Here is a 17968-nt window from a genome sequence, read left to right on the forward strand (position 1 = left end):
TTACCCTCTTTCAAGCCTCCACCACTGGTTCACTAACTACACCAGTTACCCAACCTATTTCCAGTTAGCAGTTAACTTCTATCTCAATTTCTATCATTTCACTCTCAACTAATCTAAACCTTCCCCAGGGTTTTTGGAAAGCATTCTCCCACAGGCTGCTAATTCTAGTAAATGTATTGGGATTGACAGAACTAGAACCTCATTTATTGCTGTCCAGAGATTCCTTTGGACCTCGCCCTAAATGCTAACAAGTTGGGATTTTTGCATTTGATTTAAATAAGGGTAAAAGAGAGATGACATCAGGAAGGACCTTTACCTACTTGTGAAGCACCACAGCTCAGGGCTTGTGCCTACCTCTCCTTACTCAAACATTGCTCCCTTCTAAATTCCTGCACCAAAAATGTCTTTGCTTATTTATTCTTTATGAGTGCTGAAGCCTGATTCCTGTGTTTAGCTTGCTCTGAAGTTAAACCAACCCTTAAATAAAACAGCTGAAGCAAGAAGACCGCTTTTTTGTTGTTTCTTTTTCTAGAAATTGGATCATTTAGGAACTTGGTTTTAATATTATGCAGAATCTCTGTTTGAAACTAATGATTTTCCACTGACTCATCTGTACAACAACAGCTTTGAAGATGCTGCTCATCCTACTACAGGGCTTATGTAACTCCTCCCTCCCTCCTATTTGATAAGCAAACCCAGGTTATATTAACACAAATAACACATCTCAACCTAGCTGAGATACAAGCATGCAAACACAGTATCAAAATGTTTTGTCTGGAGAGTGATGATGAGAAGTAGCAAACTTTCTCATTCATTTTGCAAGAGACTTACCAGTAGCAAAAAGTAGTTTTCTCGGGTCCTGAAAAACAGATGGGCAAAAAAAATAACAAAAATCAAAAATCATGATTTTATATCTATATTAATAATGTAACAATAATAAGTACCTCATAAAGCTCACACACTCGAAGGCATAAGCAATCCCTAAATCTGGATGCAGGAAGAGATTCGATATTCGGTAACAGTTTACGTTGACAGCAATTCAATGTAAACTAAACCTTTGGATTTTGCATGCCCCAATGAAGACAATTCTGATCTGTTATAAAAGATTTGGATCCAGGTAATTATTTTTTGAAAGTTTAACTTTATTCAGTTACTTCATACCTTTGGGAGGTCAGAGCAGAGCAAGAGAGTTTGCATTTAAATGAAAGACAAGAGGTAAGCATTTTATTGCCAGTTACATCACCAAGAGATTTGCTGTGGACGCTAGTGAAGCAGGACTGAACACAAAGGAACTGACAATACAAGGCCAGCTGTTCCTGTGTCCTCCACCACATGGAAAGGAAGAAGGGATACATCGGCCTCACAGGAAACTGCCTCACTCCCCTACACCTTGTGAGGTTTTGTCTTCACTGTAGAGGAAAAACTTTTTTTTTTTTTAAACGTGAAGTAAAACGCAGTGAGGGGAGGTGAGTGGTTTTCATACAGGTCAGGAAAAATGAAGCGTTCCTCTCCCTGACCTTGTCTGCATCCAGATGTGCACACCCGTGTACAGAAGATGACAGTAGTATCCAGACTGCCCACCACACTTAAAAAACAGGTTTAAGTGAAATGCAAGCACAAAGGTTCAAGAGCTACTAGAATCCTAAAATCCAGGAGGTTTTGATCCTAGAGTTACTAAAAACTTGTTATTTATCTCTATTTTCTATTGCAAAATTCCTAAGGCCGCTTAGCACAGGCTGCCATGCACACTCTGGCACATTCTTGCCTGAGGCAAGCTCCCGCTAATGTTCCTGATGAGGCTAAGTCTATTAGACCACTCCTAACACATGCAGACACTCAGTTCAATCCAGAACCTCAGCACAATAGTTGGTGTTGGCATGTCTGCCATAGAATAGCTTGGTGATTAGATCATTCACCCAGGGAGTGGAAGACCTTGGTTGTTGGTCCTTATGAGCCTGGGCTGAGTCAAGCTCTCTTTTTTCCAGGAAAGGATGCAGCTGGGATAGGGTCATTCTAAATCTTTCCTAAGGAAGCTGGTAGAGAAGAAATGCAGACTTGAGACTAGAATGAATATAAACAAGAAAGAATTTGATTTTAGCCCAAAGAAAGAGTCCTGGACTCTGGGCTTACTCCTAAAAGCTGCAAACATCTCTCCAGTGCCAAATGCACAAGCAAGCACCTGGAGGAGCGACTAGGCCTCTGGTATGCCACATCTGCACCACAGAGAAGTCATGCAAACCAAGTATTTCCTAAGTAGAAAACAGCTTCCAGCCCAGTTCATGCAAATAAATAATTCCACCCTTAGCTTATATACTCCAGTTCCCACTGCAGTTTAAAAATGCAAAATCAGTCTCAAATCTCACTATCCTTAAATCCACAACATGTTACATAGCACTATTATTCAAAATACTGCAAATGTGGAACATATTTTCCCAGACAGTGGCAGAAGTGTCTCAACCAGGCCCACCCAAGGAACAGAGGGAAGCAGAAGAGAAGGAGAACAAGGTGCAAGGTGAAAGAACTTGATGACAGCATCCTCCACCTCATAATTCAACAGGACTGAATCCTGCTGGCTTAAAAAAAAAAAAAAAAAAAAAAAAAAAGAGTGCTTGATACATGCTTTCTCCAGAGAAAGTAGTAAAATCCACAGCAACCCACATGATGGTGAGTTTTCAGTGCACAAAACAGCAGCACTGTATAGATCATAGTATGGATCATACAACAGAACTGAATATACAAATAAGCATATATTTAAATTATATCGCTAAAAGCAAAATATGAAAAGACAGCTGGCTCACCTCACCACGATAGTTTGCTGCATTTAGTGCCAGAAAATCTTCGTTGTAGTTCTCAGAGAAGTTAAGAGCATTCACCAGATGAGCAGCAACATGTAAGACTAAAAAAAAAAAAACCAGAGTAAAGCTGAGATCCGTAAACAAGAGGTAGACGTTCCCCTGAAGTACAGAAAAGTGGCTACTCAGATGCCAAGCTATAATCACATCGCCTGCACGAGATGCATCAGGGACTAAGGAATTCTTTTCTAAAGTAAACAAGGTATAGACCCTCATACGGCAGAGAGCTGTGCGTATTTTAAGGCTTTTTTTTTTTTTTTTTTTTTTTTTTAACACTACAGCAATCATTTTGATACTGCAATGCTTCAGCTGGGAGACAACATTCAAAGGTGTCCACCAAAGAGTATTTCTTCTTCACAAATTGGGTATTTGTCTCCACTGCTCCCTCTTCTGCAGATCAGCCTGTAGCACCCTGCTTCTTCACTCAAATTCCTTAGGCACAGTGGATGGTCACTTGTAATGGCAGATTTTGACCTGATCTCATACACCTGTCTTTTTAGAAACTGGAATTTTAAGGAAAGGCTTGGCATTAGAATGCAAGCCCACGTGTTTAAAGAAAAATAAACCAAAACCCACTCACATCCGAGAAAGCATTCACAATTTAAGGCAGGGAAGCGCAGAGCAAGACTACCCCCAAATGTACTGTACAAGAAAAACCACAAAGTACTGCTTCAGTGTGCTTCCCAAACAAGCTGCTGCACAGCACAGCAAGATCTCACCTGAAAAGATGCATATTGTAACACCACACGTCACATGGAAAGTTTTACTTTTATCTAGCAGCCTTCTGGTTTTCCTGCTGGCAACCTAATAAGAGAAGAATTCAAGCAATCTGTCTTCTAAAACAAAGCAAAGAAAAAAAAAATACTAACAGCAACTGAGGTGACATAACAGCAACTTCAGCTTTTACTAGGTTTAATATCCTTGCAAGCATGGTACCTAAATTAAAAATTACAGGATTATGTCAATGAGCCAATTTTGAGGTCTTAAGTTGGATCAAGAGCACGTAAAGTAATGTCCCATCTGGCCTTACAATTGAAGAATTCCAGCACTAATTGTTGTATTCATCACTGACTCTTTTGAGATCAAGATGAAAGGGAAAGATATATTTGCATACAGGTAAGCATCTATAGGCATCAAACCTGAGAGGTACTGTCACATGATGAGCAGAACCCATAGGTTCAATTTGCAACCATCTAAAAACCACAGATGTTCCTCAAAAGCATTACTTACATTTCTGTAAAAGTAACTGGCAATTCACAAACAAGCTAAACTACTGTTTACTGAATAGTGATACAGAAAAGAAACCCTCTTAGCTTTGCTAAAGCTTACTTTTTTCTTCCATGATAATGAATATATCAGGTTGGGTATTTTTATTTAAAGTTCTACCATCTCCAGCAGCATACTTCCAGTGATACAGAGATTAAGTTCTTTTTGCTCTGTTGAATTCTACCAGGCAGCAGTAGAGAGGACACAGATGTCTTTAATATTAGAGTTGGGAAAGAAGGAGGACATTTGGTCTCGTTACAGTTTCACAGCAACTCCCCATCCTTCAAAAATGTGTTGAAGAAACCTTCCTCACAAGTCCAATCAAACCAGACAATGCCAGTCAAGGCATTGTCTTCAAAGGAGTCAGGAATCTAGCCTGAATGTCTGATACTTGCACCATGCAGCCACATAATGGTATAATAAACAGGGATACAAGAAATTTTTTTCCTATTATTTTTAGACTAAAGACAAGGCCTCTCTTCTTCTCAACCGCTGCATTCTAAGGACAGTACTTACCTTCTGAGATCCTCGCAGGAAGGCCAGGAGAACACGGCACATTGGTAGGAGGACCAGGCAGCAGTTGAGATTGAGGACAGATGCTGAAGCTCTGCTAACACACAATCCTAGCTGAACAAATACAGCAAGAGTTAGATTACAGGGAGTAAAGACACTCCAATGGTTCTGGTGTCAGTATTCAACCTCCTTTTCTTTGCTGTGAAACCAAATGGTTCCCATGCTCTCTTGACTCATCAGAATAATGGAGTTTTGTGATGTTTTATATGTACTGGAAAAAACACTGTACACACAGCAGGCTGTTCTCCAAGGGAAACAGCTCATGCATTTGCATCAAAAAATTATTCAAAATTAATTTTGTCAGCAATAATGCCAGCAAATGACATCTTTCTACTAACGGTACCAGCATCTTCACCAGTGCTCAAAGCCACACGGAACAAAACATACCTGAGACAACAATAAGTGCGCACCAAGAAAATACCTGAAAGCTTCAACAGACATAATTAAATAAGAAGGAGGGATAAATCCTATGAAGATACTAGGCCGCCACTTAAGTGCAATGATTTTCTGGTAAGCAAGCAAGAAAAAGGTGTAAAATAAAAATACTCATTCAATTAAACTGAAATGATAATACTGTTTCAAGGACTGCTATGGAATTGTACAGAACTCCTCATCCATTCACACTACGCAGTGCCATATTTGGACCTAAAGAAAGTAGGTTTTCTTCATTTTAACTACTCAATAGCTGGGAACTGTAATGAAACCTAATTTCACTAATGCTTTCATTGGTATATTTGGAACTTACATAATTAGAACAAAACCACTTGTCAAATAAATGAACAAAGCACACATTAATGTCATAATCCTCTATTTTTTCATCTTATTATGTTCTCTCATTCATTTATGATTTTTAAAAAGTTAGCAAAATGCCATTGTTCTCCTAGTTATTAGGTCGAATTACCATTTTACTAGCTTATATAAAAGATGCTTTTAGACTGTCAACAGATTTCTGGAAGAGTATTTCTTACAATGTTCTCTAAACCCCAAGTTTTCCAACTGAAAAAATTAGTAAAAAACTATTATAATATAAGATAATTCAAATACTGCAGAGGTATGTGAATGATTTGAACAGGTACAAAGTAGCCAATAAAAATTACTAAAGATTTATTACTGTTTCAAAATTAAACTTTATGTAAAAAAGAACACTTGTTATTTCTCAGTCAGAAAAAATTTCATCAGTGAAACTATTATATTCATATCTTTCTTATCAAGAAGAAACAAAACTGGAGAGAAACAAAGAGGTTTTATTTATTTGGAAATCTATTTTTTTACAAAAATTATTAGAAAAGCCTTGTAATTTCAAAATTTGTCATCACTTTTAGTTGTTTTCTACAGACATCTACATGTCACAGAAATGTATGAACATATAAACTAGTAAAAACAAAATAAACTTCAGCACGTCTAGCAAGATCACAAGCACAACGGCATGACAGGAGCTTCTCAGTACCATAAAACATCAAAACTGCCTGCTCTCACAGTTGGTAACACCCATGTACCCCATCTTCTCTGCAGCACATCTGGGCACAAAACCAGCAGGCAAAAGGAAGGTAAAGATGTTCAATCTACCTGAAGAACCAAGCTTGATACTTAAACCCTGTTCTAATTCTGGCTACTTCACATCACTTAGTGAGACCTGAGTGCTAGTGACCTCCCCACCAGACACTACCAGCTTCCACAGCACGAAGCAGTCATAAGAACACCTTCTCTCAAAAGCTGCCCATGAGAAGTAGAATCAATTACCCACAAAACGCGCTCTACCTCGCTCACTGCCAGGTAAATGTGGGATCCCTGGCAAACATCCCAGGAATAGATCACACGGAAGTTACACTGAGAGGGACACTTACAACAGAGGCATCTCTAACCTAGTGATTACAGAAAACAGAATGAACCGCATCACTTAGTTCTTTCCCACTCTCCAGACCTCCTCCACTATTTCTTCCAATGCACTGTTATTCCTTTTTGTCCTTACATTAAACCTTCCTTGCTTCTATTTCATCTGTTACTTCACATTCTGCTCACGTGCACAGTGAGAGATTATTTTTGCTACTTTTCCCTCACAAGTTCATGTTCTTTAGGCTTTAGATCATCTCCTCCCTCCTCTGGACTCTCCCAGCTGATCCAGAGCACAGGTGCAATGACTATAACTGAGCACCAGCTACAACGGCCACAACGTCAGCAACTGAGCTGAGATTTTACTGAATGCTGATGTCACTTTCCACTTCAAAGTATGGTAAAAAAAAATATATATGTGAAAAAACACAATAAATATTTCTCTGTCCTTGCCCACAGTAGCTTAAATTGACTTTAGAACTTAGTAAATATTTTTGGACTATCAGATGAAACGGCAATACCCTTGAAGTGATTTGACTTAATGGCAAGTAAAATGTGTCTCTAATGTTCCATTTGCATATGCAAGACTGTCTTTAATTTCATTAATGATTATTCCTCTAAAGGGAAGCTAAATATGAGCTATACACCTCATAAAACTTCAGTAACTTCAAAAACATGGTCATTAAACACATATAAGCATTTTTATTAGAGCTTGCTGATGTGCTATGCTATTTCAGTGATTAAATGAGCAGGATTTGAAAAACCTGAGAATTATGTAGAACGTTATGCAAAATCCAGAAGTAAACTGAACCATTTTTGTAGCTCTTGACTAACACCCAAAAACTGAACAAAGTTGCAATACAATAAGCAATTCAAAAATTGTAGTAATTCCTATTATATGACCCATAAGACACATCATTAGATTCTCAAGAATTTATGTTGTCTTTGAGTTTAAACATAAACCAGGCATGATATCAGTTATCCAAGACTTCCTTTATCAGGCACAACTATTCCTCTTATAAAACAGCCTAGTTTGTAATAGGTCTAGAATCGAGTTAATTCTACACCGTGTAGTATTAAATAAATGAAATAATTTACTGTAAGAAATAAGTAAAATGCCAAATTATTTAACTGGTACAAAAACAAAAAAATATGAATCAGATATGAGTAGAAAAAGCTACCCTACTAACCCTTCCTTGTGTTTTTCCATGTCACTATTTAACAACTAGCAAATACTCATTCATAATGAAATTATTATGGAAGAATGCCCCTTACATTAATTCTAACACAATGCTATCAGCATCTGTACAAAGAACAAAAAAAACAAAGAGAGCAGGAAACGACCTCTTCAAACATGCAGTGCACTTCTAGGGTTCATTTAAGGTTTTATTCTAAAGAAATAGTTGGTCAATGCTTGCTGCAACAAGTCCATGACCAATTTGAAAACAATGGTAAAGCAATACATTTAGCAATGCTTAGCATCACAATTCATGCAAGACCCAGAAGAATAACAGAACACTAAGTTTGCTCTTAACATATATGCAAAGGCTAATAATATCCCCATGAAACTAATTCTTTCCAAATGGTTTCCAAGTGGTCTCTTACTTGACTTCCTTTGCATTGCCTGGGTGGCATAGTAGCAAATTAACATAGTGCATTGTTGGAGTTTTAAACAATAGTAGAATAAAAGATGGTTTTTGCTCCAAGGCAACTCACTCATTCTAGAAGGGAATATATACCCTTCTATTAAGTGGCTAAAAAAATGAGAGAAATATAATCCTTTTTTCTTCTTAAGATTATCATTGTCTTAAGGAAAAAAAAAAAGTGTATTTTCATGTTAGTAGCATGTGAAATTTCTGCAGGATCAAAAAGAGAGAAAAAACCACCCCCACACTCTCTTTTACCCACCTTTGCTGTATCAAATCCAAGCATTTGACAACCTCCTTCTGTACTCTGCCTACCCAGTACCACACATGCTGTTATCCCATTTCATGGGGGGGGGGGGGGCAAAGAGGCACAGAAAAACTAAAGGATTAATCGAATTCACAGAGGAAATCTCTGCAAAGTATAGTAGGGAACTGGACCCACTACACACTCAAATACTAGAAACTAAGCTAGATTTTTTTCTCCAGACAAGTATAAAGCAATCACCATATTTTCCTTCTCCACAACAGCAGAAGTGGGAATGCAAGTTCTCCAACTATCCTTGTCTGATGTACAGTCCCACAGAAATCGGGGTGGACTGCTGGCCACACTCATGCAAAGCAGGAGAGAGAAGTAAAGAGTCCGTTCTCGTTGGATGTTCTGTGTGTTGCTACAGCAAAGTAGGGGAAATGAGCTTCTCTGTAGTTATGCAAATGATTTCAGTATTAGATTGAGGGCTACAATAACTTGCTGTGTACCACAGAATTCACAGAATGTTAGGGGCTGGAAGAGACCTCAAAAGATCATCTAGTCCAACCCCCAAAGTTCGCCAGTTATAAATATAGAGATGAACGTTACCTGCAACTGCTGTGCACAGAAATCTAATATTAAATACATGGTTGCAAAACATACTGGAGAGCAGAATACAGGAAGACTTCCACAAAGAAGTCCCATTTCACCTTTTAAGCCCATCCTGCAGCAAAAAGGAAGAATATTGCAAATCCTTCCACACCTAGAAGTGATGTGATTCTGTTTCTCAAGACTTCACTACCTACAAGCAACAATCCTAAACAGGTGATGCTGCAGTAGAGACACCACACTAGATGCTCTCTCTCGAGACTTTCTTCCAATTTTTTCAATCTTCTATGGTTCGGGGCAACTTGAAACATTGTGGGAAAGCTCATAAGCCACAAGCTGCTCTGTAGATGCAGGTCACAGACCATCCCCCCAAATCAGTACTGGCACAGCTAAAAATATTTATTTTCATAGGTGGGACAAACTGTGCTACACAAAGTGCCTCCTTTTGACCTGGCTTCCTTTTCTTCATAGAGTACTCCCTGTTTTGAGTAACAGAGCACAGATAATCTAAGATGACGGACAGATCTGAATTGTACAGACAGCAATTATTCCCCCTAGGCCTGCCATATCTGTCTGGAGATCTAGAAAAAAAAAAAAAAAAACAAAACCCGGAGCAGCTGAAAGGAAGCTGAAAGGAAGGAAAACACAAGGGTAGCAGAAACCTATGAGAACATGTGAAAACTTCTATAAAAGTTTGACTTGGTTTTGTGCATGAAGATGGAAGGTTTCAAGGCAGGACTCTGTAAATCCCAACCTCATGTACTGCGACCCTTTAAAAATTATTTTAATATGAAGTGGCGTAATATTTTTGAATCACATTTGAAAAAGTATATTAAGTATTTAAAAAAAAAAAAACAAAAACAACAAACAAGCCCAAACCCCAGCAATTCTCTACACAGAGAATTTAACAGCAGCCCAGTTCTCTATGCTTACTCAACTTCAGTCTTCTGCATGCTTATATGAAGCAGAAGTTGCATATGATATAGAAAGGGAGACACATCAGGAGTGGACAATGGCAACAATATTTTTAGCTCTTTCGTGAGGTTGGGGTATCTTCCCTGCACTAGTGAGAATCAATATTCTCACCACTCACTTGTAACTCACCAAACAGGCATTCCTTGAAGGTTTTCCTTCTCTTTCTGTCCACATATTTAGGCAATGTTCTCATTTTGTACACACTCCCTTTGTGTTAGATGTACTCCTCCTTCTGCTTATATCAGCCATTCCATCTGAAGAAAGTGACAATCTTAATCTGGAATTCAGTATTTGCTTCCAACTTCTCTGATAATCTCCAAACAAAGTGTATTCACTTGCAAGATTTCAGACCAAATGTTCATCTTTATTAATCAGTTAAACAGTTAATTTAATCCTGACCTCAGGAAATACAAGTTTAAAAAACACTTTTGTCAGTGTTGCCAAGTTACAGGTTTCTTTTTGTGCCAGGCAGAATGATATATGCACAGACTGGAAGGGATCTCAAGTTATTTTTCATATTTGAGTGTTCCAGACCATCCTTCTTCTGCAGCAACATCACAAAGCGTGACACCATTTTATATATTAAATAGTAACAAGAACTTGAATGATCCTGCAAGATGCAGCATGATCTAAACTCCACAAATTCAGTCATGAATCAAGGGATCAAGGGTACCCAACTGCCCCCAAGAAATTCACAACACACTGCAACACATGGACAGTGCAGGAAGTTCCTCGTTGTCATATCTGAGTCACAGTCACACAGAAGTGATGCAACGTTTGCTACTAAGGGCTCCCTTTACGTTCAATTATTTCCCCTTACCACAACACAGTAGGTATTACGGTCTGTAAAACCATTCTGGAGTGTAATAGAGCTGGTTTTATCTTAAGACCTGCCATTGTTGGACTACCATGGGAACCCTGTAGTAACGCATAATATAATGAATAATCAACCAAAGAAACATTTTGGCCATAATTCAGTTCTGTTCTACACAGAGTATTACGCCATGACCATCTTAGAACAAGGAGCGATGATGACAAGAAGACTATGTTTAACACAGGTCTAACCTGATACAGTAGTAAAAATTTCAGTTAATCATTTGAGATGTACCTCTACTAATTGAACCTCCGCTATTGACAGTTTCACAAGAAGTTCTGCAAGTATGGAAGTTCTTCCATAAAAGTCAATAATATAGATGTCCTTCACAGGATCACTAACATTTGAGCTATATAAAAAAAAAAAAGCAAGCAAATAGAATATGGTGCAAAACCCAAGTTCTTCATTGGCACGTAACTGAGAATAATCTTAGCAGTGATGCTGAACTGTGGGCTATCCAAAGGGTTGAAGGAAAAAATGTTTTGGCAAACAGAAGACCTAGAATGAGGCAAAAAGAATGCAAGAGATTCACTTGCAAATTCAAGGGGACTATCAAGATTAACACTCTCAGTCATTATAGAATACTGCATATATATAGCTTCCATAGCAACGTAAATCGATTTTTAGACATTTTTGCTGTATGTAACACTCTAAAGAGCAAATCCCAAATAGCCTGGTTACAAGACAATTAAACAGCAAAAACCCACTGCATTAAAGAAAATACATGGTCAAGATACACAACTCCCTCCAGTGCTTAGATGTAGGAGGGACGCAGGCTGTAGTGTGGTTGCCTACGGATCAATGAAAGCAGAATCTGGCCTCAATTAGTAAAATCTCTATCATTATGATAAACTAGCAAGGACAGATATGCAAGTTACTGGAACATCTGGAACGTATTCCAAGCAGTGAATAAAAATTAGATAAATGTGATGCACAGCACTGCACAATAAGAAGGCAGCAACTGTACAGATAAAGTGAGGCAGCACTTTTCCTTTTCAGTCCCTTCTTCAGTTACTCAATCTTTTCCCAAAGAGATCCTTCTGAGAATGCATTTTCTTCACTTTGGTCCAAAACCCAGAAGCTTATCTCTTGCATTAACATCCATTTGACTACATTAGAGTTATTTGAGCAGGGACTAGAGAGGGAATAGGGAAAGAGAGACCTTTTATGCCATGACAAAATGAGTCCGATGCTCTTTCTGTCCATGTAGAACTCAAGCAACAAGTATTTCATTTAATGCTGCTAAAAGCAAGATTCTAGTTCAAGGCAGTACTGAATTTAGGACTGAATTTGTTGGTCAGACACAAGCAAACTTGTCAGAAAAATGCAGCCAAACTAATCTGAAGGGAAGAACCTTGAAGTCTGCAAAGAAATTAATCATCTGGACAATTTCTCTGACTGAGCAGACACAAAACCTCCAACAATGAAGATTTTGGAGACACATCAAGTAATTTATGAATCTTCCTTTCTATAATTCATGCCTACTACATCTTGCAGTATCTATCATGAACACAAAGATGAGAATATTCCTTTCCTCTTTGCCATGCTCTTTTATAAGAAATCCATGCCTGTTGGGCATTTCCCAGGCTTCTCTTCTTCAAGCAACATAAGGCCGCAAGTTAACATCTATTAAATTACGAAAAAATGAGATTCTTTATCTGAATCATGTTCCAGAAAGAGCGGCAATGAATGCGTTCATGCAGTAAGACTACGATCTGCAGCATTACAAGCAATTAAGTATCCAAGGCAAAAGTACTGGGAAGGGGCTTACATCCACTAGGTTCTAGTTGAACTTACAGCACAAGAATCATATAATCACAGAATTATTCTGGTTAGAAGGGACCTCGTGATTATTCCAACCTCCTGCTGTAAGCAGGTTCAACACCAAACTCAGACTAAGTTTGCTCAAGGTTTTGCCCAATTAGTTTTTGAAAACCTCCAGGGATGGAAATTCCACAGTGAAGAGTTCATGTTCTCATCAACAGGACTCAAACTGAGCAAAGTAGTGACATTTGACACAACATATATTTACCCACTACATTTTGTAGCATAGAATAGGCTGATTAAGCTCCTCCTAGCACATCAGTGCCTTTGACTTACTTATGCTCTTTGCACTTCCAGGGCACCACCCTGCTGTGCCTTTTTACAGGTATAGAATTAACAATCAGAGAGATCGTCATTGAAAGACTGAGTGGGAGTTAGGTACCTAAATAATTCTGTGCTAAGTATCTTGATCAAAGTTGCGGAGGATGCAATCGGAAAAGAATAAAATCGAGCCTCCTCCTTCTGTAAAAGGCTGATGGGAAGTGAACCACTTCAGTGACCACTGAATGAAAGACTAACCTCATTCTTTCTCCTTCTTCACATCAGAAAGAAATGCCATAGCATGAAAACATGGCAGAGTTGAATATATTCTGTATATTCAGTCCAAGATCTCGTTTCGTATCACAATCTGATTTCCTACAGCAGTTCTGCTTGTTCTCCATTCTGTTTCTTGGTAAACAATAAAATTACCTGTGGCAAATCTTTCAGTGTAGACGTTCTTAAAGAGATTTTAGGCTATTGTAGCATACAGAGAGCGAAAAAAATGCTTTAGCAGACCTCACTGAAAACCAAGAGAATTTTTTTTTTTTATTCAAAAAATGCCATTCCATTTTACCATTTTTTGTTAACTGGATGGCAAAAGGAATGAATTTTCATCCAAGTATCTGCAAAAAAGTTCATCTGTTAAGACAAAAAATAACTAATTATAAATGAAAAATTTTTATCTAACTCTCAACATTTTCAAACATCAAGAAGTGGCACACGGAAGCACTGCAAGTCACTCACCCATGTGTGGGACAGAGAAGACTGGTTACGCAGATGGGCCATGGGCCAGTGTCTACACAAACCAATACAGAAAAAGGAGCAAAAATCCCCGTGGAAGGTAACAGCGGTTGTAGTATGGATATGCTTACTCTGTTTCCTGAAGAGTTCAGTCTTCCCAACCCTTGCAAAATAATCTGTATGATTTAGATGCACATACAAATATACTGAAGAGAAGGGAGAAAGCTAACATTGGGGTCTAACGATGTTACTCAGATAAACTGTAAAAAGTGAATTGCAAGAATGTTTTAAAGTCTTTAATGGTTTCAAAATTTTCACATTAGTTTCAGAACTTTGACCAAAAGTATCTTTTACACTTAGCTCTTGACTTTCCTCATCATTTTAGAAAGTCTCTAAACTCCTTTGATATTTTTTCCCACAGTTGCAGCACGGTTAGACAAACTCAAACTCAAACCATGCCCCCCTTGTCCTCATCTCCTGACCAAGGCAAAGAATCTATTGCTTGAATCATCTCACAGGTTGTGAATACCCATTATATTGCTTTTCTTTGTGTCTTTCATTTTGAAGTACATGAAAACTAAAAAAGACCAGACAATGAGCTGGTACAGGGCAGATGAGTCTTCTGAATTGAGAAGAACTTTGCTGATTGACACCAGCTGACAATCTGGCCCAACATGTTGACCCAAGAACATTTGCTTTATAAACAACCCACTTGCTCTGCCAGCAACACAGTTTTCAAAAGGATGCACTGGGCTGCAAAGCCATTAGAGATTATGGAAAAACTAAACATGTTTTCACACTTTTTCTGTCAAGAAAGCCATCATGATGAAGGATTTAAGTATTTTCATTTGCTTCTTTTTGCATCGCCTTTGCTAAGATTCAGTTCTTGAACACATCTGAGTCAGCCATAAGAAAAAAAAAAAAAAAGTGTATCAGGCCAATTTACTTTCACGCAAGTTCACAAAAGGTTAGGGAACTGGCTAGCCATGGCAATGATACCAACCGTATGAAAAAATATATCCTGGATCTACCAAAGTTAAAACCCAGAGGCTCTACAGCAGGGAAGGATGTGCATCATCTGTGCTTTAACCCCATGTCAACTTTCCACTGAAATCCATTCCTGACATAGTGTTACAAAGCATCATGCTATTTATCCACTTTTTCCCAGATTCTCAAATTCTGAGCATCCCTAGAGCACTTTCCAGAAAGCTGTTAATCCTTAATCTATCCCTTTGTGTAGAAGTTGTTTCAAACAACTGCAATGGTGTGCTAGGAGGAGCTTAATCAGCCTGTTCTATGCTATAAAATTTAGTGGATAAATAAATTTCTGTTATGTAAAGACAGACCAGTATCTCACTTCCCCAAAATACCTTTTTGGGTTCTTCTGGTGGTGGTGGCTGTTACCCTTGCTAAATCAAAACAGTCAAATCTTCATTACACCATTCAGATTCCAACAATTTGTTATTAGAAATCAAAATTAAAATTATATCGATTACAATGATTTACACCGAATGGAGGATCTATGAGGATGACAAAGACCGAAAAGAACCAAGCCTTATCAAAATAATTTCTTCAGCAAACATGTATCACAATAACTGGATTAGAAAGAATTTGCCAGCACGAGCCCACAAGCTTGGCTAACGTTTTGATGACAAAAGTCGAGCTCCAGTCATCTGTTGAGCATGTTTGTGTTCCTGTGAGCCTGCCTCAGCTGGGAGCACTGGGTGGGAGGAGAGGAGGGGGAAAGATAGCTGTCTCACACTTGACTGGCTCTTTTTCTTCTCAACACTGTTCACTTTCTACTCCTAAGCAACTGTCAACAGTATGCCAGTAATTTCCTACTTGATCTGTCCCCAGTTTCCAGAGTTAACAGGCAGTTTGTGTCATCCTTGATTAGGAAACGCATTCTGCCCCTTTCCCATCTCCCAGCATCCCAATTTCCAGGGCAAAAAGTAATGTCCGGGTCACTCACCCCTAACATCTGATGCAAATAATAATACTGCAGCCCTTGATAATAGAGCAGGAAGGTTTTCCAGAAGAGCCATACATTGAGGGAGAGCCAGAAAAACTAAAATGAAACAGAAACAAGAGATTGTAAAAGTTACATGTGCAAACTTTTCAGTGTTAGCTTCATTCATACAACTCATATGCCTGTAGTTTCATAAACATACGTACATGGAATGGGAAAACAAACTTCAAGCATTTATCACAAATAGCCCCCCTGTGAGAAATTTTCACCTTCACTGAACTTCACCAAACTTTACCTTTGTGAGTCGAGACTACGGAGAGCTGGCGAAACCCTCCGCACACAAAAAGCTGCTCCAAATCTTTAGTTAGATACTGCGGTTAAAGCCTCAAAGAATAAAAACTCACACCGAAGAGGCAAAGACAAAGGCAGGGAGAACTTGACCTCCAAGAAGATACATCTTCTCCCCCAAACCTTCCCGGAGAGGCTCTAACAAAGAGCAAACACCCGCACAACGCGTGCCGATCCCGGCGGGACACGGGCGCCCGCGCTGCCGCCGGCGGGGGCACACCCGCGGGTACCTCTGCCAGCCGCCCACCGGCACGGAGCACACCCCAGCCCACCCCCCCGCACCGACATCCCTCACCCGTCCCGCCCCCGAGCACCTCACGCCGAGCCCGGCCGGGACCTCCTGCGCCGTGCCGGGGGGCGACCGTTCCGAACCGCCTCGACCCCCGGGGGCTCCCCGGTGCCCCGCCGAGCCAGCCGCCCCCTCGGGCCGGCCCTCAGCACCTCCGCGCCCACCTCCCGACCCTTCCCCGCGGGCCAGCCCCGCCGAGGGGGACCCCCTCCTGCCCGGGGGCAGCCCCCTACCAGAAAGAGGTGTTTGCTCCCCTCATTGGCCAGCCAGCTCCTCCAGGACAGAGCCATGGTGCGGGACAGGACCCGGGGGGGGGGGGCGGTGGTGGGGGGTGTGGGGGGGGGTGACGGGCGGGCGAGCCCTCCTTTTCAGCCGGGCTGAGCCGGTCCTCCCCTCTCCCCACCCCTCACCCCCCGCCCTGTCTTCCGGCCGCCGGGGCGGTGCGCTCCGGCCCCGCCGCGCTCCGGCCCCCCCGGCCCGCCGCGGCCACCGGGCGCTGCCCCTTTGTCTGCCGCAGGCCCCGCGGCGGAGGCGGGGGCCGCCCCGGGTATGCGCGGCGCTGCCGGCGGGGTTCCCCCGGGACCCGCAGCGGAGCCGGCCGGGGGAGCGGGGGAGCTCGGGGGAGGGGGGGGGGGCTCGGCCGCGGCCACCCCCGAGGGGGCTCTGGGTCGCCAGGGCCTCTGCCGCGGGGCGATGTGGCCGGGTCCACGCATCCCCCCACCTCGAAAAGCGCGTTTGCCCCCGGGGGAATCCCGCCCGTGGGGTTCCCCCCGTGCCCCAAGCCCCCCGCCCCGGCTGAGATGTGACACAAAAAGCAGGAGTGGGGGAACAGCCGTGCATGCGGGTGGGCTGCAATTCGGGGGAAAACAAAGAGGCTGCCCAAGGAACCCCGGCTGGGCTGTACATGAGGTCCTCGAAAGCTGGGAAGGGCCGGATTGCGCTTTTAGGAGGTGACCCTGCTCCATCGGGTGTCCCTAGGGGAGGGCGCCTGTGCCCGGCGCAAAGCAACCGAGGGTGCAGGCAGCGCGGGTGTGTAACCGCACCCCAGCCATGGGACAGGGTGCTGAGGGCACCTCCGCGCCCGCAGTGTCCCGGGTTCTGATTGCTACGCTTTGCAACCAGTCTGCTTTTTCTGGTGGTCTTCGTGTTTGCGTTGGATTTGGTTGTTAGCTTGGGCTGTGTTTTTTTTTTTTTTTTCCAAGATGGAGTTGCAGCGGATACTGATTTTTATATCAAGAAAAAGCTCTAAAACCACCCTTGTTGCTAGCAGCTTTTAAATACAACACCCTCATGAGTCACCGGGGGAGCTTCCACTCTAAACCAAGCATTGTGGTGCACACGGCCGCTCCTCGAGATAGCAGCATCAATGACAGCTGGCAGCAGAGCAAAGGTGTTTTTCCAGGAGATGCCAAGTCCAAGGAGCAGTGCTGAGAAGCCTCATTCAGTCCAGCCTGAGCTGGCTGTCTTTCTCTTACAACTCGGAGAGTTGCCATTTGTTGTGTTCCTCACGAGCCACATACCAAGTGTCCAGAGAAAACTGAGAGGAAGCTAAGTACCGACTTTCTCCAGTTCCATGTAAAGATGGAAGGAGTGTCTGACCCATATGTGGCCCTAAGCATAAAGAGTACGAGTCAGGCATGGCTCCTGTGAAACTCAGTTGGGGC

The 17968-nt window shown here is 41.4% G+C and overlaps 1 protein-coding gene across 2 annotated transcripts in view; it reads right to left on the minus strand.

The window, feature by feature from the left end:
* NOX4 (NADPH oxidase 4) overlaps positions 1-16594 on the minus strand; it is a 107633-nt gene extending 91039 nt beyond the window's left edge. For both annotated transcript variants that reach the window (XM_086481713.1, XM_086481712.1), the window contains exons 1-6: positions 16538-16594; positions 15671-15766; positions 4635-4745; positions 3572-3656; positions 2799-2896; positions 832-859 (exon numbers count right to left, since the gene is read on the minus strand). In XM_086481713.1, the coding sequence (XP_086337839.1) occupies positions 832-859; positions 2799-2896; positions 3572-3656; positions 4635-4745; positions 15671-15766; positions 16538-16594 (475 nt within the window). The remainder of the gene's footprint in view (positions 1-831; positions 860-2798; positions 2897-3571; positions 3657-4634; positions 4746-15670; positions 15767-16537) is intronic.
* Between the last annotated feature and the right edge of the window lie 1374 nt (positions 16595-17968).

Source organism: Leptosomus discolor, chromosome 1 (assembly GCF_034619465.1).
Source record: "Leptosomus discolor isolate bLepDis1 chromosome 1, bLepDis1.hap2, whole genome shotgun sequence".
NCBI classification, from domain to species: Eukaryota; Metazoa; Chordata; class Aves; order Leptosomiformes; family Leptosomidae; genus Leptosomus; species Leptosomus discolor.